This window comes from Mirounga angustirostris, unplaced genomic scaffold (genome assembly GCF_029215605.1).
Source record: "Mirounga angustirostris isolate CCGP_5_RB_7025 unplaced genomic scaffold, mMirAng1.0.hap1 SCAF_9, whole genome shotgun sequence".
NCBI lineage: Eukaryota > Metazoa > Chordata > Mammalia > Carnivora > Phocidae > Mirounga > Mirounga angustirostris.
This window is the reverse complement of record NW_026991717.1, coordinates 143,934,451-143,956,164: the sequence shown is the minus strand read 5'-3', so window position 1 is coordinate 143,956,164 and position 21,714 is coordinate 143,934,451. Positions and strand designations below refer to the sequence as shown.

At 62.8% G+C, this 21,714-nt stretch overlaps 1 gene segment (V, D, J or C); it reads left to right on the top strand.

Moving 5' to 3' along the window:
• LOC123861979 (immunoglobulin heavy constant mu-like) overlaps window positions 1-21,011 on the top strand; it is a 155,872-nt gene extending 134,861 nt beyond the window's left edge. Inside the window, 7 exon segments of the C gene segment in view lie at window positions 7,715-7,757; window positions 16,168-16,485; window positions 16,567-16,911; window positions 17,180-17,497; window positions 17,599-17,931; window positions 20,609-20,724; window positions 20,815-21,011. Coding sequence covers window positions 7,715-7,757; window positions 16,168-16,485; window positions 16,567-16,911; window positions 17,180-17,497; window positions 17,599-17,931; window positions 20,609-20,724; window positions 20,815-20,823 — 1,482 coding nt within the window.
• The last annotated feature ends 703 nt before the right edge of the window (window positions 21,012-21,714 follow it).

Sequence of the window (21,714 nt, the reverse complement as noted above, 5' to 3'; positions counted from 1 at the left end):
GTAAGGAATGCTCTCAGTACTTGCCAGAGCGTGCCTGCATTCTGGCCATCTGGTCTACCACTGTGCCCGATTCTAGGGGAGCATGACCCTGGAGTGTGATTAGCTCACGGAGGCACGGCAGCACCACAGGCCTGGAAGGACATCAAGGCCCCTTGCTAGCTGCTCCTAGCTCACCAGCCATTTTCAGAAGCAATTGCATGGACATGTCCTGACTGACAGGGTGCCCTCCCCACCTGCTGCAGGGGTTCAGCCTCCAGCTTGACTCCGAGTCTTGCTCAGGTCAGCTAAGTAAGGCAGGAGACACCTTCCCAGTCGCCGTTCTGGAAGGGGTAGGGCCCCAGGAGCCTGCAGCTGTGGGCAGTGGCTGGAAGGCCCACCAGTGAGCCCAGTCCTAGCCACCCCATTACAGTGATCCAGACACCACACCTGGCACTCGCTGGGGTACATTCCTATAACCCCCATGTCTTTTCCCTGGAGGGCAGTGGCAGGCTCCCAGAACCAGGTCATGGGATGCTGCAGAAGGAGCCCAGCCAGGGCTTGAGCATGGCCAGACACATGGTTTGCAGGCTCTGGACCCAGCACAGCTGCCCTGACCCAAACTCCACACGGCGGTGCCAGGAAGAGCCAGGGATGGCAGGTCAGAGTTCTCCATGGAAGGCTCAAGAGCTTTGCCAAGCTTAGGTCCCATCCTCCACAGGCCCGATAGGACCCACTGGTCTGCAAGAGCTGCACCGGGTCCTGTGCAGCCAGATGGTGCCTGCAAGCTGACTGGTTCTCCGCCATGGTGAGGAAGCAGGGCTAGGGACTGGGGCTGGGAGCTGGAGGACAGGGGTTGGCAGGGCATGGAGGGCACCGTCCCTCCCCCAGCCAGGAACTGAAAGACCTAGAGAGCCAGGGCGGGTGCCTCCTGAAGGGCCTACCCCTGGTTCCCTCAGAGGAGACAGCAGGTCCAGGGCTGAGACCCCAGTGAGCTGGAGGAAGCCCTGCCTGCGAGCCAGGAGCCACCCCTGTGGGCCCTGGAAGGAGGGCAGGCTCGGGAGGCCTGAGCATGGGGGCGCGGGGGGACCACAGGCCGTGACCCACTCCTCAACCTGCCCTGCTCCCAACCCCAGGTCCCCAGGGCCAGCCGGTTCTCACACAGGCCCAGGACCACCTCCCCCTAGGGACAGACACTGCTCTCTCTCCACTCTCCCCACCTCACTCCTGCCTCTTCTCCCTCACCTGCATCCTCCACAGGTCGCACTCGGGGCTGTTGCGTTGGTCTGCCCTTGCACAGGGCACCCCCAGGGTGCTCCCCTGCCTCGTCCCTCCATGGGCTGATGTCCGGCCATGTGTGGAGAGGCCCTGCACTCATCCATCACAGCGGGGTCTCCCCGGCACCTTGTGTCAGCCTGCCGGAGGCCAACGTCACCAGCTGCACCCCTCACTGCACCTGCACCACACTCCCCAGCTTCCCTCCATTTCCCCAAGGCCAGGCCAGGAACCTGGAGCCCCACCCCAGACACTCCCCTGCTCTCCCTGCCCCCACCCCCCCCGGCACCCCCGTGACCTACCTGCCACCCCGAGGGCTCCCTGACCCTCTCTCAGCACCCAGGCTTCCCGCTCCTGGTGCCCCCAGGCTGGCCTAGATCCATCCTCCACACCGTACTAGACAGAACTTTCCAGAAAGAGACTCTAAACCAGGCCCACACATCCCTCCACCTCTTCGAGGGGCACATAGGCCACGTTTGAATGCAGCTACACCGAGCCACGTGCCCTGCGCCCCAGGCCCACGGCCAGTGTGTGGTCTTGGCCTCGGCTGTCCCTCAGCCTGCAGTCACACACACACAGACTTCCAACCTGCCAGCAAGCCCCGGGGCGTCATCACTCCGTCCCCGTCCCCAGCTGTGTCCCTGCCCCTAGCTGTTGCCCCTGCATGAGCTCACTCAGGCCGGCCCGTGGGAGCCCGTGTGGGTCTCCGCCTCCCTGAACGCCACACCTGGTGAACCTGCAGGCCCCAGCGCCCAGCCCCAGGTCTGATGCGTGGGGTCAGGGGAGAGTGGCCTGTACAGAGGGGAGGACCACCCCCGTGGACCATCGTGCCCCTGCACCCGCCCCACAGCCAGGGGCGTGCGGAGCTGGGAACCCTCCTCCAGGACCCGCAGTCCCAGCAGACGAGCACAGCCCTGGCCCCCAGGAGCCTGTTCATGAGGGACAGAGAACAGGCAGGGTTCACAAGGCAGCTGCTCCTGGGTCCACAGACCTGGCCGGGGGGAAGGCGGCCTCATGGGCCGAGCCTAAGGCAGGCCCCCCGGGGCCCAGCCGGCGGGAGTCATCCCCCCTCCAGGTCGGCCATGGACCTGGGTGCAGCCCTGCCGGCAGCGGCCGCCGGGCTTTTCGGACCACACAGCTCGATGCAGGTGGCCTGTGGGCACAGCCCTGGGTCTACTCTTATTTCTGAAAGATAAAAGGAAAACGGATGCAGGAAGGCCTTCGATATTCTGATGATTGTTAATGGTGGTAAACCGTTTGCTGCGGAGTCAGGAATGGCTGGAGGACGGAGGTCTGTGGCCCCATCCTCCCTCGCACCTGCCTCAGGGCCCTTGGGGATTTGGCTGAGCCAGGAGCCACAGTGCTACCTGGGGCCACAGTGATCACAACCCTACAGAAACCCCGTGGGGGAGCACTCCAGGGGCAGACAGGTGCTCACCCTCCCGGCTCCCCACAGACCCGCAGGGGCAGGGGGAGCCCGAGAAAGCTGGAGGAGGGGTGCTCAGCTGCCCCAGAAGGCCAGGGGACTTTCAAGTGGACATGACACAGCCAGGGGGATGGCCTGGGTCACTGATGGGCTGGGGGAGGGTGGTGTGGGCAGCGGCCTGGATACTGGGGGTGGGGGTGGGAGCTTGGTCCTGCTTGGTCAGGCAGGGCACGCAACCCTGGGCCGCGAGCAGTGAGGGCCATTGCAAGGCTGTTCGGGGAGAAAGTGAGCTCAGGCCCCACGTGAGTCAGGTGTCAGGAAGGACATCAAATGCCAGGCCAGTGCACTGAGTGCAGGAGGGAATGTGCGGGGGCGTGGGCGGGCCGTTTCTTCCAGCAGAGAGCAGACCTTCCGGCCGCTGGGGCTCCCTGGGGACCCTGGCTGGCGGGCGGTTCTGCAGGCCCCAGCACTGGGACAGCGCTCTGTGCGTTTGCTTACTTTGACACCCGGGGCCAGGGTGCACTGGTCACGGTCTCCTCAGGTAATTGCAGCCCTGCCTGGCTCGTTCTCGCTCTGGGTGGTGTCTCTGGGGGGAGGGGAGCTGGAGCACCAGAGGCCGGGACGGTTTATGTCAGGGGAGAATCGGGGACCATGTCCTTATGCAATGCTTTTGGCTACTGGACCCTGGTCACCGTCTCCCCAGGTGAGTCTCCGCTGGAGCTCTCTGTGGGCATCGGGCCAGCTCTCTGGGACCGGCTGCCGCTCCGAGCCTGAGGTCCAGCCTGGGGCCCCGCAGGGCGGCAGGGTCCCCGCTGGGTTCCGGGCCCCATGGGGACTAGACTCAGTGGCAGAGCCCCTGGTGGCAAGCAAGCCGAGGGCCAGGCAGACGGGAGCCCCGGGACAGGCAGACGGGAGCCCTGGAACAGACAGGCAGACGGGAGCCCCGGGACAGGCAGATGGAAGCCCCGGGACAGGCAGACGGGAGCCCCGGAACAGACAGACAGACAGAAGCCCCGGGACAGGCAGATGGAAGCCCCGGGACAGGCAGATGGGAGCCCCGGGACAGGCAGACGGGAGCCCCGGGACAGGCAGACGGAAGCCCCGGGACAGGCAGACGGGAGCCCCAGAAAAGACAGACAGACAGAAGCCCCGGGACAGGCAGACGGGAGCCCCGGGACAGGCAGACGGGAGCCCCGGAACAGACAGACAGACAGAAGCCCCGGGACAGGCAGACGGAAGCCCCGGGACAGGCAGATGGGAGCCCCGGGACAGGCAGACGGGAGCCCCGGGACAGGCAGACGGAAGCCCCGGGACAGGCAGACGGGAGCCCCAGAAAAGACAGACAGACAGAAGCCCCGGGACAGGCAGACGGGAGCCCCGGGACAGGCAGACGGAAGCCCCGGGACAGGCAGATGGAAGCCCCGGGACAGACAGGCAGACAGAAGCCCCGGGACAGGCAGACGGGAGCCCCGGGACAGGCAGACGGGAGCCCTGGAACAGACAGACAGACAGAAGCCCCGGGACAGGCAGACGGGAGCCCCAGAAAAGACAGACAGACAGAAGCCCCGGGACAGGCAGACGGAAGCCCCGGGACAGGCAGATGGAAGCCCCGGGACAGGAAGACGGGAGCCCCGGAACAGACAGACAGACAGAAGCCCCGGGACAGGCAGACGGAAGCCCCGGGACAGGCAGACGGGAGCCCCGGGACAGGCAGACGGGCGCCCCGGGACAGACAGACAGACAGAAGCCCCGGGACAGGCAGACGGGAGCCCCGGGACAGGCAGACGGAAGCCCCAGGACAGGCAGACGGGAGCCCCGGGACAGGCAGATGGAAGCCCCGGGACAGGCAGACGGGAGCCCCGGGACAGGCAGACGGGAGCCCCGGGACAGACAGGCAGACAGAAGCCCCGGGACAGGCAGACGGGAGCCCCGGGACAGGCAGACGGGAGCCCTGGAACAGACAGACAGACAGAAGCCCCGGGACAGGCAGACGGAAGCCCCGGGACAGGCAGACAGGGGCCCCGGAACAGACAGGCAGACGGGAGCCCCAAGACAGGCAGATGGGTGCCCCGGGACAGACAGACAGACAGAAGCCCCGGGACAGGCAGACGGAAGCCCTGGGACAGGCAGACGGGAGCCCCGGGACAGGCAGACGGGAGCCCCGGGACAGGCAGACGGAAGCCCCGGGACAGGCAGATGGGAGCCCCGGGACAGGCAGACGGGAGCCCTGGAACAGACAGACAGACAGAAGCCCCGGGACAGGCAGACGGAAGCCCCGGGACAGGCAGACGGGAGCCCCGGAACAGACAGACAGACAGAAGCCCCGGGACAGGCAGACGGGAGCCCCGGGACAGGCAGACGGAAGCCCCGGGACAGGCAGATGGGAGCCCCGGGACAGGCAGACGGGAGCCCCGGAACAGACAGACAGACAGAAGCCCCGGGACAGGCAGACGGAAGCCCCGGGACAGGCAGACGGGAGCCCCGGAACAGACAGGCAGACGGGAGCCCCGGGACAGACAGACAGACAGAAGCCCCGGGACAGGCAGACGGGAGCCCCGGGACAGGCAGATGGAAGCCCCGGGACAGGCAGACGGAAGCCCCAGGACAGGCAGACGGGAGCCCCGGGACAGGCAGACGGGAGCCCTGGAACAGACAGACAGACAGAAGCCCCGGGACAGGCAGACGGGAGCCCCGGGACAGGCAGACAGACGGAAGCCCTGGGACAGGCAGACGGAAGCCCCGGGACAGGCAGACGGAAGCCCCGGGACAGGCAGACGGGAGCCCCGGAACAGACAGGCAGACGGGAGCCCCGGGACAGACAGACAGACAGAAGCCCCGGGACAGGCAGACGGGAGCCCCGGGACAGGCAGATGGAAGCCCCGGGACAGGCAGACGGAAGCCCCAGGACAGGCAGACGGGAGCCCCGGGACAGGCAGACGGGAGCCCTGGAACAGACAGACAGACAGAAGCCCCGGGACAGGCAGACGGGAGCCCCGGGACAGGCAGACGGAAGCCCCGGGACAGGCAGACGGGAGCCCCGGGACAGGCAGACGGGAGCCCTGGAACAGACAGACAGACAGAAGCCCCGGGACAGGCAGACGGGAGCCCCGGGACAGGCAGACGGAAGCCCCGGGACAGGCAGACGGAAGCCCCGGGACAGGCAGACGGGAGCCCCGGGACAGACAGACAGACAGAAGCCCCGGGACAGGCAGACGGAAGCCCCAGGACAGGCAGACGGGAGCCCCGGGACAGGCAGACAGGAGCCCTGGAACAGACAGACAGAAGCCCCGGGACAGGCAGACGGAAGCCCCGGGACAGGCAGACGGGAGCCCCGGAACAGACAGGCAGACGGGAGCCCCGGGACAGACAGACAGACAGAAGCCCCGGGACAGGCAGACGGGAGCCCCGGGACAGGCAGACGGAAGCCCCGGGACAGGCAGACGGGAGCCCCGGAACAGACAGGCAGACGGGAGCCCCGGGACAGACAGACAGACAGAAGCCCCGGGACAGGCAGACGGGAGCCCCGGGACAGGCAGACGGGAGCCCCGGGACAGGCAGACGGAAGCCCCGGGACAGACAGACAGACAGAAGCCCCGGGACAGGCAGACGGAAGCCCCGGGACAGGCAGACGGGAGCCCCGGAACAGACAGGCAGACGGGAGCCCCGGGATAGGCAGACGGGCGCCCCAGGACAGACAGACAGACGGAAGCCCCGGGACAGGCAGACGGAAGCCCAGGGACAGGCAGACAGAAGCCCCGGGACAGGCAGACGGAAGCCCCGGGACAGGCAGACGGAAGCCCCGGGACAGACAGGCAGACGGGAGCCCTGGGACAGGCCTACGGGAGCCCCGGGACAGACAGACAGACAGAAGCCCCGGGACAGGCAGACGGGAGCCCCGGGACAGGCAGACGGAAGCCCCGGGACAGGCAGACGGGAGCCCCGGGACAGGCAGACGGGAGCCCCGGAACAGACAGGCAGACGGGAGCCCCGGCACAGACAGACAGACAGAAGCCCCGGGACAGGCAGACGGAAGCCCCAGGACAGGCAGACAGAAGCCCTGGGACAGGCAGACGGAAGCCCCGGGACAGGCAGACGGGAGCCCTGGGACAGCAGACCAGAGCCCCGGGACAGGCAGACAGACAGAAGCCCCGGGACAGGCAGACGGAAGCCCTGGGACAGGTAGACGGGAGCCCCGGAACAGACAGGCAGACGGAAGCCCCAGGACAGGCAGACGGGAGCCCTGGGACAGGCAGACGGGAGCCCCAGAACAGACAGACAGACAGAAGCCCCGGGACAGGCAGACGGAAGCCCCAGGACAGGCAGACGGAAGCCCTGGGACAGGTAGACGGGAGCCCCGGAACAGACAGGCAGACGGAAGCCCCAGGACAGGCAGACAGAAGCCCTGGGACAGGCAGACGGGAGCCCCGGAACAGACAGGCAGACGGAAGCCCCAGGACAGGCAGACGGGAGCCCTGGGACAGGCAGACGGGAGCCCCAGAACAGACAGACAGACAGAAGCCCCGGGACAGGCAGACGGAAGCCCCAGGACAGGCAGACGGAAGCCCCGGGACAGGCAGACAGAAGCCCTGGGACAGGCAGACGGGAGCCCCAGAACAGACAGACAGACAGAAGCCCCGGGACAGGCGTTAGCCCGGAAGCAGAAGTGTGGGGCCGGGCTTTCTGTGTGCGGGGGCTGGACAGCTGCATCAGCGTGGCTATGACTACTTCGGTGTTTGGGGCCAGGGCACCCTGGTCACCGTCTCCCCAGGTAAGAGGGCCTTCTGTCTGCCCCGTCTGTCCCAGCCCCGGGGCAGAAGTCTCCCGAGACACCCTGGTCTCCGCGGGGCCGTGTGGGGAGCCCAGTGGACTGCTCCTGAGGCGGTGAGGTCCTCGCTGTAGAGAACAGGGGTTGGCAGAGGGGGCTCTGTGTCTGGGGTGCGCAGACCTGAGGACGGAGGGCATCCGCCAAGGCTGGGCAGCCAGGCAGGGGTGAGGTTTTTGTACACCCCCTAACGGGGCCCTTGGCAATGTGACTACTTTGAATACTGGGGCCAAGGGACCCTGGTCACCGTGTCCTCAGGTGAGTCCTCACAGCCCTTCTCGCTTCTCTCTCTCTGGGGCTTTTTGCTGCATTTGGGGGAAAAACGACGGTGTCTGGGTCTGGGATCTGGAAGGACTGGGGGCAGCCGGGGGCCCAGGAAGGGGCCAGCTGGCCAGCAGCTGCCTACCCTCCTGGCTCACAGCCACCTTGCCTCCTGGGGCTGTCCTGTCAGCCCCACCGGGTGGGCTTTGAGGTCCGAGGCCTTAGCGGGGCCGACTGCTTGTCCGGGGTCCCCACACAGTTGTCACATTGTGACAACTGGCTCTACAACTGGGGCCAGGGGACCCTGGTCACTGTGTCCTCAGGTGGGTCTTCAGCCTCCCCCTCTGGCTGCACTTGGGGGGATCAGGCTGTTGGGGTTTCTGGGGGCCAGGAAGGGGACAGAGACAGGGGCCTGGAGATGGCCCTGCCCTGAGGACGGCTGCAGTCAGGGACACGGCGGCTTCTTTGGTCAGTCCGGCTACATTGTCTAGGACTTCTTGGGGGCCACGGCGACTGTGGCATGATCGGTGGAATTGGGCTCTCCACGGCCGTGTCCCTTGGGGGGGATTGGACTTCGGAGTCCCAGTTAGGGGCCGTCGGCTTGCAGTCAGGTGGCCCAGGCGGGCAGTGGTCTGGCTTCTGTAGGGTCTTAGGGGCAGTGGTGGGGGAGCAGGGCCGGTGGAGGGTGACTTGGAAGATCGGCTTCCGTGTGGCCCGGAGACCATGCAGGCCTCTGAGTTGGGGCGATGCCAGCCCAGGCCCCCGGGGTTTTGGTCGGGTGTGGATGGCGATTTCACCACTGTGATTACTATGGTATGGACTACTGGGGCCAGGGGACCTCAGTCACCGTGTCCTCAGGTAAGAGTGGCCCTACCAGGGCCTTTATTTTCTGCTCCTTTCTGTGGGATTTTCTGGGCATCGATGGTGGGTCCTCGGGACATGCCCCCCCGGGGCAGGCTGGCCGGGAGGGGACAGGGACCGGGTGACTTCGGGACTTCTGAGCCTCTTGATTTTCTGATGCGTTCTTAAAACTGGAATAATACCAGCATGTCCAGAGCAGTAACTGAGCCCCTGAAGAGGGGGCTGGAGGCTGGGCCGGCCACAAGTGGGCCAGGACCCCCGTGGCCATAGGGCCTGGCGGCTCTTAGACTCTGGCGTCGGCTAAGGAGTGTGCGCGGCTAGCTGTGTTTGCGGGACCACCAGGTTCGCCCCACGTAGAGCGACACTGAAAGACTCTCCTCAGAACTAGGAGTGGCATTCTGGGCTAGACTGTTTACGATTCTCGGTCAGGAACAGAGCCGTCCGGGCCGGGAGGGACGCAGAGTCCCACTGCCCCTAAAGGGCAGGTCTGGGGGCCCAGGGAGCTCGGCTCCGGGCAGTCAGCGTCCAAGGGAAGGTGGCTTGCTCCTCCCCCGTGGATGATTACTAAACATGGAAGGACAGGATATCTTTGAAGTGGCTCCTGAGAAAAACAGCAGAGAAAACTGTGACTCTAAAATGTCCGAGATTTTCGAGTATATTAGACTATTTAATTGTATCGGGCAATTAACAACCCAGAATCATGTCTTTCTGGAGTCGATCCAAGAAATAGTACTCTGGTGCTGTCGACACCCCCCGCCAGAGCTGAGTTTTGACGGTGAGAAACTACGCTTGATTTTGTATTTAATTCAGTGATTCTAGAAGTGGTGGTGCTGAGTTAGCCGAGGTGCGGCGAGCGGCCAGGCACCTGCAGGTGACAGGAAGCAGGTCGCAGGGACTGGCTATTTTAGGAAGCAAGAAAACACACTTGGCAAATTTATAGTTTGTGGTTAGCAGAAGTGGTTTTCGGTGGTTTTGCCCAGCCCCGCGAGGCTGAACACAGCCACGGCGCAAACAACACCTGAGCGATTTGCATTTCTAAAATAAGCCCAAGATGCTGGCAGGAGCCCAGGCACTTCCTTTTTTAGCTATCTGAATTTACCTTTTCGGTGTTAGCTCACCAACATCTGAATTATACTCATTTCCAAAGTAAGACGTTTAAGAAATTAAACTGGTCTTGGGGACAGTTTACAATGCGTCCGTGTAAGGCTTTTTTAATTAGTTGTTTCCGCAAACGGTTGTTAACCTCAAACCACCTTCCAGTGTCCGGAAGCACGGTCTTTGCAGTCGCTGCGTTCACAGTATTCTAAGTTGGACGATTTTCTCTTCGTGATGAAGAGGCATGTAGATATTCTGATGAAGTTTGCAGACCTCTTTTCAAGCATTCCTGTGGGGACAGGTTTTAGGTGAAACGTGTGTGATTGTCCAGAATGAGTTCAGTGAAGCGTGTTGCTTGTTGGACTAAGAGGAAGTCCGGTCAGGTCTCGACTCAGAAAGGAACTCTGCCGGGCCCCCACGCTGACGGAGCCCCAGTGGAGGGCCCACCTGGCCCCCCGGCCCACCGTGGCTGGGGGTCCCCACAGCCCCCCGTAGCTTCTGCCACCCGGCCAACCGGCTATGTTTCAACCAGCCGATTTTAATGGATTTGGAGGAATTCTTCAAAGACCCCCACGGTGACCAGGGAGATGAGCTGGTAAGAGAGAAGTTTGTATCTAACGTTTTGGTTTCTGCTTGATAAGGAATCAGTCTGTAACGACCGCTCAGTGACACAATGAAATTGATTTTTATGAGTCCCGGAGTGACCATCGTCTTGGTCACTCACATTTAATTTTCTCTAAAGATCATTTCAAGGAAACAGTTGGAAGGGCTGCCCCGTGGTTTCTTAGATATTGATCCTATGGCTCAGACGCTCTAACATAGAGAGCCCCTTACGCTATTTTTTGGTTGTAAACGCGGCTTCGGGTGTGAGGTCATTACTGTGCATTTGAAAGTAGTCTACTGCCTTGTAAGGAGCTTTAGGATAAAGAGCAGAATGAGAAGTACAAATTCAGATAAGATGCATCTTTGGTCATATTTCATGATGATTTTTATTTAGAGGGAATTTAGCTAAAGTCGGGGACCTGCTTTAGACTCAGAAGGCAGGAGTGCCCAGCTAAGGGCAAGTGCCCAGAAGGGTGAAGGCCGTGAGGGGACCGTCCCGAGCACCCTTATGTCAGCCCAGAAGCAGCACTGCCTATTCTAACGCAAAGACGGGCTTTTCACCCTGATGACAGTGAATACTCCTCGATCCTTGTAAAATGTCCTGATGAATTTTAACTGGCCAGGAAGTATTTTATCCAGGACACTGAGGTAGGAGTGATTGATAATGCTTGGGCACCAAGAGCCAGCTCAGACTGAGGCCATGACAAAATCGGGGGTCCCAGTGGAGAAATCCACAAGGACTCACGAGGGTGGAAAAGGCAGGAGTAAGCACCAGAAGGAACTGACCCCGGGCCAGGCCCATCCATACAGGTTTCCTGGAAAAGATGGCTTTAGCTTCAAGGCAAGCAGGTCTGGTGGTCTGAAATTTTCTAGCCAGTCCCAGGCCTGGGCTTTTGGGACTGCACTACACAGGACTATACCGGGCTGCCCAAAGCAGTCCTCAGCTGAGCTGGACCAAACCAGATTGAACTGGCACTTCTGAGCTGAACCAAGACTGAACTGGGCTGAACTGGGCTGGGTGAGCTGGGCTGAGCTGGGCTGAGCTGGGCTGGGCTGGGCTGGGCTGAGCTGGGCTGAGCTGGGCTGGGCTGGGCTGGGCTGGGCTGGGCTGGACTGAGCTGAACCAGGCTGGGTGAGCTGGGCTGAGCTGGGCTGAGCTGAGCTGGGCTGAGCTGGGCTGAGCTGAGCTGGGCTAAGCTGGGCTGAGCTGACCCAGGCTGGGTGAGCTGGGCTGAGCTGGACTGAGCTGGGCTGGGTGAGCTGAGCAGAGCTGAGCTGGGTAAGCTGGGCTGAGCTGGGCTGAGCCAGGCTGAGCTGGGCTGAGCTGAACCAGGCTGGGTGAGCTGGGCTGAGCTGGGCTGGGTGAGCTGAGCAGAGCTGAGCTGGGTAAGCTGGGCTGAGCTGGGTGAGCTGAGCTGAGCTGGGCTGAGCTGAACCAGGCTAGGTGAGCTGGGCTGAGCTGAGCTGGGCTGAGCTGGACTGAGCTAGGCTTAACTGGGCTGAGCTGGGCTGAGCTGGGCTGAGCTGGGCTGAGCTAGGCTTAACTGGGCTGAGCTGGGCTGGGTGAGCTGAGCTGAGCTGGGTGAGCTGGGCTGAGCTAGACTGAGCTGGGCTGGGTGAGCTGGGCTGAGCTAGACTGAGCTGGGCTGAGTGAGCTGGGCTGAGCTGGGTAAGCTGGGCTGAGCTGGGCTGAGCTGGGCTGAGCTGAACCAGGCTGGGTGAGCTGGGCTGGGCTGAGCTGGGCTGGGTGAGCTAAGCTGAGCTGGGTGAGCTGACCTGGGCTGGGTGAGCTGAGCTGAGCTGAACTGGGTAAGCTGGGCTGAGCTGGGTGAGCTGAGCTGAGCTGGGCTGAGCTGAGCTGGGCTGAGCTGGGCTGAGCTAGGCTTAACTGGGCTGAGCTGGGCTGGGTGAGCTGAGCTGAGCTGGGTGAGCTGGGCTGAGCTAGACTGAGCTGGGCTGGGTGAGCTGGGCTGAGCTAGACTGAGCTGGGCTGGGTGAGCTGGGCTGAGCTGGGTAAGCTGGGCTGAGCTGGGCTGAGCTGAACCAGGCTGGGTGAGCTGGGCTGGGCTGAGCTGGGCTGGGTGAGCTAAGCTGAGCTGGGTGAGCTGACCTGGGCTGGGTGAGCTGAGCTGAGCTGAACTGGGTAAGCTGGGCTGAGCTGGGCTGAGCTGAGCTGAACTGGGCTGAGCTGGGCTGGGTTGAGCTGGCTGAGCTAGGCTGAGCTGGGCTGAGCTGAGTATGGGTGAGCTGAGCTGAGCTGGGCTGAGCTGGGCTAAGCTGAACCAGGCTAGGTGAGCTGGGCTGAGCTGAGCTGGGCTGAGCTAGGCTTAACTGGGCTGAGCTGGGCTGGGTGAGCTGAGCTGAGCTGGGTGAGCTGGGCTGAGCTAGGCTGAGCTGAGCTGGGTGAGCTGGGCTGAGCTAGACTGAGCTGGGCTGGGTGAGCTGGGCTGAGCTGGGTAAGCTGGGCTGAGCTGAACCAGGCTGGGTGAGCTGGGCTGGGCTGAGCTGGGCTGGGTGAGCTAAGCTGAGCTGGGTGAGCTGACCTGGGCTGGATGAGCTGAGCTGAGCTGAACTGGGTAAGCTGGGCTGAGCTGGGCTGAGCTGAGCTGAGCTGGGCTGAGCTGGGCTGGGTTGAGCTGGCTGAGCTAGGCTGAGCTGGGCTGAGCTGAGTATGGGTGAGCTGAGCTGAGCTGGGCTGAGCTGGGCTAAGCTGAACCAGGCTAGGTGAGCTGGGCTGAGCTGAGCTGGGCTGGGTTAAGTTGGGCTGAGCTGGCCTAAGCTGGTCTGAGGTGAGCTGGGTGAGCTGAGCTGAGCTGGGTAAGCTAGGCTGAGCTGGGCTGGGTGAGCTAAGCTGAGCTGGGTAAGCTGGGCTGAGCTGAGCTGAGCTGAGCTGGGCTGGGTGAACTGGGCTGAGATGGGCTGAGCTGGGCTGGGTGAGCTGGGCTGAACTGGGCTGAGCTGGGCTGAGCTGGGCTGAGCTGAACCAGGCTGGGTAAGTTGGGCTGAGCTGGCCTGAGCTGGCCTGAGCTAGGCTGAGCTGAACCGTGTTGGGTGAGCTGGGTTTAACTGGGCTGAGGTGAGCTGGGTGAGTTGAGCTGAGCTGGGTGAGCTGGGCTGAGCTGAACCAGGCTAGGTGAGCTGGGCTGAGCCGGTCTGAGCTGAACCAGTCTGGGTGAGCTGGGCTTAACTGGGCTGAGGTAAGCTGGGTGAGCTGAGCTGAGCTGGGTGAGCTGGGCTGAGCTAAGCTGAGTTGAGCTGGGTGAGCTGGGCTGAGTTAGGCTGAGCCGGGCTGAGCTGGGCTGAGCCGGGGTGAGCTGGGCTGAGCTGAACCAGGCTAGGTGAGCTGGGGCTGAGCTGGGCTGAGCTGAACCAGGCTAGGTGAGCTGGGCTGAGCTGGGCTGAGCTGAACTAGGCTGGGTGAGCTGGGCTGAGGTAGGTTGAGCTGAGCTGGGTGAGCTGGGCTGAGCTAAGCTGAGTTGAGCTGGGTGAGCTGGGCTGAGCCGGGCTGAGCTGGGCTGAGCTGAACCAGGCTAGGTGAGCTGGGGCTGAGCTGGGCTGAGCTGGGCTGAGCTGAACCAGGCTAGGTGAGCTGGGCTGAGCTGGGCTGAGCTGAACCAGGCTGGGTGAGCTGGGCTGAGGTAGGTTGAGCTGAGCTGGGTGAGCTGGGCTGAGCTAGGCTGAGCTGAACTGAGCTGGGCTGAGCTGAACCAGGCTGGGCTGAGCCGGGCTGAGCTGGGCTGAGCCAGGCTGAGCTGGGCTGAGCTGAACCAGGCTGGGTGAGCTGGGCTGAGCCGGGCTGAGCTGGGCTGAGCCGGGCTGAGCTGGGTTGGACTGGGCTGAGCTGAACCAGGCTGGGTGAGCTGGGCTGAGCTGAACTGGGCTGGGTGAGCTGGGTGAGTTGGGCTGAGCTAGGCTGAGCTGAGCTGGGTGAGCTGGGTGAGTTGGGCTGAGCTGGGCTGAGCTAGGCTGAGCTGGGCTGGGTGAGCTGAGCTGAGCTGAACTGGGCTGGGTGAGCTGGGCTGAGCTGGGCTGGCCTGGGCTGGGCTGAACTGGGCTGAGCTGGGCTGGGCTAAGCTGGGCTGGGCTGAGCTGGGCTGAGCTGAACCAGGCTGGGTGAGCTGGGCTGAGCTGAACCAGGCTAGGTGAGTTGGGCTGAGCTGAGCTGGGCTGGGTAAGCTGAGCTGAGCTGGGCTGAGCTGGGCTAGGCTGGGCTGAGCCGGGCTGAGCTAGGCTGGGTGAGCTGAGCTGAGCTGGATAAGCTGGGCTGAACTGGGCTGAGGTGGACTGAGCTGAACCGGTCTGGGTGAGATGGGCTGAGCTGAACCAGGCTGAGTGAGCTGAACCAGGCTAGATGAGCTGGGATAAGCTGGGTTGAATTGGGCTAAACTGGGCTGAGCTGGCCTGAGCTGGGCTGGGCTGAGCTGCACTGAGCTGGGCTGGGTGAGCTGAGCTGAGCGGGGTGAGCTGGCTTGAGCTGGCCTGAGCTGGGCTGAGCTGAACCCGGCTGGGTGAACTGAGCTGAGCTGGGCTGAGCTCAGCTAAACCAGGCTGGGCTGAGCTGGGCTGGGCTGGGCTGAACTGGGCTGAACTGGGCTGGGCTGGATGAGCTGGGCTGAACTGAACCAGGCTGGGTGAGATGAGCTGAGCTTGGCTGAGCTGGGCTGAACCAGGCTGAGCTGAACTGGGCTGAGCTGGGCTGAGCTGGACTGAGCTGATCTGAGCTGGACTGGACTGGGCTGGGCTGAGCTGAACCGGGCTGATCTGGGCTGGGCTGGGTGATCTGGGCTAAGCTAAACGGGGCTGGGTGAGATGAGCTGAGCTGGATGGAGCTGGGCTGAGCTCAGCTGAACTGGGCTGAGCTGAGCTGAGCTGAGCTAGGCTGGGCTGGGCTGAATTGGGCTGAGGTGGGCTGGGCTGAATTGGGCTGAGGTGGGCTGAACTAGACTGGGCTGGGTGGAGTGAGCTGAGCTGAGCTAAATGGAGCTAGGCTGAACCAGGCTGGGCTGAGCTGGCCTGGGTGAGCTGGGCTGAGCTGAATTGGGCTGGATGAGCTGAGCTGAATTGGGCTGAGGTAGGCTCGGGTGAGCTGAGCTGAGCTGGGCTAGGCTGGGCTGCACTGAATTGGGAGTTGGGCTAGGCTTGGTACATTGAGCTGATTAGCCAGGGTCACTGAGCTATCCAGCAGAAATGGACTGGCTGAGCTAGCTTGGCTCAGAGGCGTTTGATGTCCTAGTTTGGGCTAGATTCACCTGCATTGGGCCATTAGTTCTAGCTGGGCTGAGCTGGCCTTGCTGGACTGTCCTGACTAACATTGGTCTGACTTCAATGACCCGGTTGTGCTAAGAACAGGCCAAGGGGAGTCTGCATGGTCCGACTCTTCACATACATACCGTCCACTGACCCTAGACACACAGGCCAGGGCTGGGGGCCTGGCTGGGGGGCTCCTCTTGATGCCCTCAAACATGACAGCCCATGGGGCTTGCGGCTGAGCGTACCAGTCTGGCTCTGGTGTCTCAGAGGGAAGGCAGCACTGGCCGAGCCATCCTGAGCTGGGAGCCAGGGTACCAGAGTGCTCGAGGATAAGGCAGAGGCCACGTCTTTCCCCAGCTTCTCACAAGTGCAGAGCTGGGCTTTTGCGGCTGGGTGAGGGCTGCTGCGCCTCCCTTTCCCAGCTAGACTCGGCCTCTGCCCAGCCGCCCGCTGCACTGTTGGTCCAGGCTGGGGAGGCCATGAGGCCAGCCCTTGTGGCAGCGGGCTGAGGGGGCCACGGGGCTGGCTCAGGCCTGCCTGGCGGAGCGTGGGAAGAAAACACCTTGTCACTCAACTCCTGTCCCTCTCTGGTCCTCAGAGAACCCGTCCCCTCCAAACCTCTTCCCCCTCATCACCTGTGAGAGCTTCCCATCTGATGAGACCCTGGTGGCCATGGGCTGCCTGGCCCGGGACTTCCTACCCAATTCCATCACCTTCTCCTGGAACTATCAGAACAGCAGTGAGGTCGGCAACCAGGACATCAAGAACTTCCCTTCGGTTCTGAGAGAGGGCAAGTACGTGGCTACCTCCCAGGTGTTCCTGCCCTCCGTGGACATCCTGCAGGGCTCTGATGAGTACCTCACATGCAAGGTCAAACACTCCAACGGTGACAAATCTGTGCAAGTGCCCTTCCCAGGTGAGAGCCAGGCCCTCCTACCCATGGCCAGGTGGGCAGGGTGAGGCCACGTGAGCTGACTGACACCTTGTCCCCTCCCAGATGGGAAGAATGGAGAGCTGTCCCCCAACGTGACTGTCTTCATCCCGCCCCGCGATGCCTTCTCTGGCAACAGCCAGCGCACGTCCCAACTCCTCTGCCAGGCCAGAGGTTTCAGCCCCAAGGAGATCTCCGTGTCCTGGTTTCGTGATGGAAAGCAGATCGAGTCTGGCATCGACACCGGCAAGGTGGAGGTTGAGGACAAAGTGTCCGGGGCTGTGACCTACAGGGTCCTCAGCATGCTGACCATCACTGAGAGCGCCTGGCTAAGCCAGAGCGTGTTCACCTGCCAAGTGGAGCACAACGGAGTGATCTCCGAGAAGAACGTGTCCTCCACGTGCACCCCCAGTGAGTGCTCTGGCCCCTAGTGCAGCCCCTCAGGGTGGGGGTCCCTCACGTGCACCACGGGGTTCCACTCAGGCCAGCAGCTCCCTGAGCCTTGGCTTCCCAGAGTGGCCAAGGGCAGGGAGGTGGGGGTCCAGCATGCCCCTCCAGTGGGTCCTTGGGGCTCAGGAAGGCTTGGTGTGAATTCAGCCTATGTTCTTTGGGGAAAATCTCTACCTCTGCCTGATTTCACATCCAACTGGTCACTGACACAAACTCTCTCCTGATCTAGATTCACCCGTCACCATCAGCATCTTCACCATCCCCCCCTCCTTTGCTAGCATCTTCCTCACCAAGTCGGCCAAGCTGTCCTGCCTGGTCACAGACCTGGCCACCTACGATAGCCTGACCATCTCCTGGACCCGCCAGAATGGCGAGCCTCTGAAAACCCACACCAACATCTCTGAGAGCCACCCCAACATCACCTTCAGTGCCACGGGGGAGGCCACGGTTTGTGTGGAGGACTGGGAGTCAGGAGAACAGTTCACCTGCACGGTCACCCACACGGATCTGCCCTCGCCTCTGAAGAAGACCATCTCCAGGCCCAAGGGTAGGGGCCCGCGCCTCCTCTGCCCCAGGACTCTCCAGGCCTCTGGGGGTCTCTCCCCAGTGGCCCCCGGCCTGAGCTCACCACTGTCTTTCCTCCCACAGAGGTTGCCAAGCACATGCCAGCTGTGTATGTCCTGCCACCAAGCCGGGAGCAGCTCAGCCTGCGGGAGTCGGCCTCGGTCACCTGCCTGGTGAAGGGCTTCTCTCCCCCAGACGTGTTTGTGCAGTGGCTGCAGAAGGGGCAGCCCATGTCCCCCGACAGCTACGTGACCAGCGCCCCGACGCCCGAGCCGCAGGCCCACGGCCTCTACTTTGTCCACAGCACCCTGACCGTGAGCGAGGAGGACTGGAGTGCTGGGGAGACCTACACCTGTGTTGTAGGCCATGAGGCCCTGCCCCACATGGTGACCGAGAGGAGCGTGGACAAGTCCACCGGTAAACCCACCCTGTACAATGTGTCCCTGGTCTTGTCTGACACAGCCAGCACCTGCTACTGACCACCGGGCTGCGCCCTCCGGTGGGCCCCGCAGCCCCTGGCTGACCCATCGCTGTGTGTGCGTGTGTACAAACCAACCTCGCCAATGGGGTGACATGTGGCATTTTATCAAAATTAGAAATAAAACATCCATTCAAAAGACACTCGTCCTGAGTAAGCGATGCTCTCGCCTGCCGGGGCCGTGGCTGTGCTGTCCCCAACCCCCGACCACCCTCCACGCCCATCCCTGCCCCCACCCAGGCTCTGGAAGTCCCTGTGCTCCTTGCAGACCAAGCCTATGCTCACCGCTCCTGTAGCTGCTCCCACGGCCACGTGAGTGTGCAACACATACACACATGTGTGCACACGCATGCACACATATGGATGCAGCTGCATTAGACACACGGATACACACAGAGACACGTGTGTATGGACACACACACACATGCACACACAGTCACAGACACAGACACACACACACATGGCCACAGACACATGCACACATGGACACACATGCACACACACGTGCACACACCCACACGTGGACGCATACAGACAGATGCACACATATACACACATGCACACACAGTCACAGACACACACGTGTGGACACGTGCAGACACGTGCACACATGGACACACATGCACACACATGTGCACACAGACCCACACACGTGGACGCCTACAGATGCACACATATACACACATGCACACACAGTCACAGACACACACGTGTGGACACATGCAGACACGTGCACACATGCACACACACGTGCACACACCCACACGTGGACGCATACAGACAGATGCACACGTATACACACATGCACACACAGTCACAGACACACACGTGTGGACACGTGCAGACACGTGCACACATGGACACACATGCACACACATGTGCACACAGACCCACACACGTGGACGCCTACAGATGGACAAGTATACACACATGCACACACAGTCACAGACACATGCACACACGTGGACACATAGACACGTGCACACGTGGACACACGTGCACACACCCACACACGTGGATGCATACAGATGCACACGTATACACACATGCACACACAGTCACAGACACACACGTGTGGACACATGCAGACACGTGCACACATGCACACACATGCACACACACACGTGGACGCAGACAGATGCACACATATACACACATGCACACACAGTCACAGACACATGCACACACACACGTGGACACATACAGACACGTGCACACACAGACAGACATGCACACGTGTGCACACACCCACACATGGACATATACACACGGACACCTACAGACACATGCTCACACATACACATGCACACACGTGTGCACACATACCCACATGTGGACACATAGAGACACATGCACGCACACACACACACACACACGGTGCCAGCCCCCACACACCCGTGGTCCCTCAGTGCCTCTGGCAGGAACTTCTGCCCGGTCCAGTCGTGTCACTTTCTGTGGGGCTTTGTGCCCAAGCTCTGCTTGTCCCTCTGTCTCCGCTTGGAGGTCCGGACTCTGACCATGGCCACCATTCCCGGGCCTGGAGCCAAGGGAAGCCCCTGCCTGTGCCCAGGCTCCTGAAGGCAGCAGTGCCCACCGGTGAATGGGGCTGGGCCCATGCTGACAGAGCAGGCAGTGCCTGGACATCGGCCCCAGAGGCAGAGAAGCTGTTCCTGGAGGCTCCTCCTTGCAGGGGTAGGCTGCAGAGAGCCTGATCTGAGTGGAGAGCCCCTGCAAACACCCAGCCCTGGAAATGGTGGAAGATGAGGCAGGAGTGAGGGAGTACAGACCTGGTGGGCAGAGAGGAGCAGGGGCCCGAGTGGGATCTCCTCTGCCAACAGCCACAGGCAGCACGGCCCCTCTGGGCTGCCCCCAAGACCCTCTGTGCACCCCAGGCGCTTGGGAACCTGAGCTCCAGATGCTCTAAAGGGGCCAGTTATGCAGGGCTGCAGACCCCCCTGAAAGTTCTCAGCCTGTCCACCCCAGTGTCACCCTCCATGGAGCCTCAGGGTTCTATCTGAGCCCTTGGCCCTCAAGGACTGGCAGGGCAGACAGCCGGCCAGGGCCCCACACGGGCTCTCCCACCAGCCATGCACTCTGAAACGGAAAGACAGCAGGAATCTCACTAGGAATCAAGGGGGTTCCCCTCGGGCCCAGACACGTGCCAGCCTCGCTGGTCTCAGTGGTCAGGGGCACACCCACACCCCAGATCGCAGCCGGCAGAAGGCCCTGCTCCCTGCCTCTCTCCGGGCGGCCCTGGCCGTGCGGCCCTGCCCCGCTCCAGCCCGGCCACATCCCTGTGTCTGTGTTGTTTTGCTGCGCTCTCTGCCACCCCATGGCTCCCACACAAGGTGCTCGGGGTCACCCCTGCTCTGCTTTGGCCACGTTCGGCCTCTGCCTCAGGCTGCCAAGGCCCAGCTAGCGCCTGGCTTAGACGCTTCCCAACCGAGCCCAGGAGCCCTGGGCCCCACGAGGCGGGTGCGGAGGAGGAGACTGTGGGGCTGGGAGTCACGCGCACCCTTGGCCCCCCGGGGGCAGCACAGCCGAGGCCCAAGGGCGGCTCTGGGGCCAGGCCTTGCTGCAGGGCGGCCTGACCCCTCTGTGCTGTGTTCCCTGCAGGGGGGGAGGTGAGTGCCGATGAGGAAGGCTTCGAGAACCTGAACACCATGGCGTCCACCTTCATCGTCCTCTTCCTCCTCAGCGTCTTCTATAGCACAACGGTGACACTGTTCAAGGTAGCCGCAGGGCTGGCACGGGGGGCGGGCGGGGAGGCGCACACGGCCCAGGGCAGCGGGAACACAGCTCACGCCGTCTGTCATCTGCAGGTGAAATGACCGGCCAGCCAAGAACATCAGAGGCCTGGGACGTGGACCCAGGGGGCAGCCCACGGAGCCCGTCAGCTGGTCCTCAGATCTGCCCCACGTCGCCCCCTCCCGCTTCCAGCCCCAAGACGCGGCTGCGTGTCTTCGAGTCCGCTCCGAGCATTGTTTTGCAATGGTCACGCATGTCACCTTCAAATAAACATGTATATTTTATCTTAAAAAACTGCTTCCTTGTGCAGGCTTTTTGTCCCAAAGTGCACTCCCGGTGTGTCGAGTGTGTGTCAAGGGCCTGTGGGAAAGGGAGGTCCGTCTGCACACAAGCCCGCCAGAGGACGTGCCAGCAAAGGGGGCCCGGTGGTGGGACCCAGGGTCTCGGGCACATCCCATCTGCTGAAGGACGCAGCCAAGCTGGGCACAGTCCCAGGCCTGACCTCCCGGACATGGCGGGACCCAGGAGCCAGGCTTGGGCCTCGGGGGGTTTGTGTGCAACCGCACGATGCACGGTCCCTGTCTCCATCCCCGGCCGGTCCGGCCGCCTAACGGGCTTGTCCCACGCTTCCTGGTGCCTGGGGTGTGTGGGACTGAGTCCGGCAGGAGCACAGGGGGCTGACCCTGCCGTTGGACTGCGCCCTGACCACTGTGTGGATGGCAGCAGGAGTTTCTGGGGAACCGGTGAGGAGAGTACCTGCCGGGGAGCGGCGCGGGGTGGGGACGGCTCTGCGCGTCCACATCACTGCATGGGAAGGGCAGGCGGTGCCAGGCCTGGGAGCCATGGCGGAGGCGGACCGCGGCAAGCGGGGTGTGGGACCCATGTGGGGGGCTTGCCCGGCCACCGTGCAGATGGCAGGAGGGGCCCCCAGGCCGTGAAGTGGTGGCAGCGAAGGTCTGGAGGGCGGCAGGGGA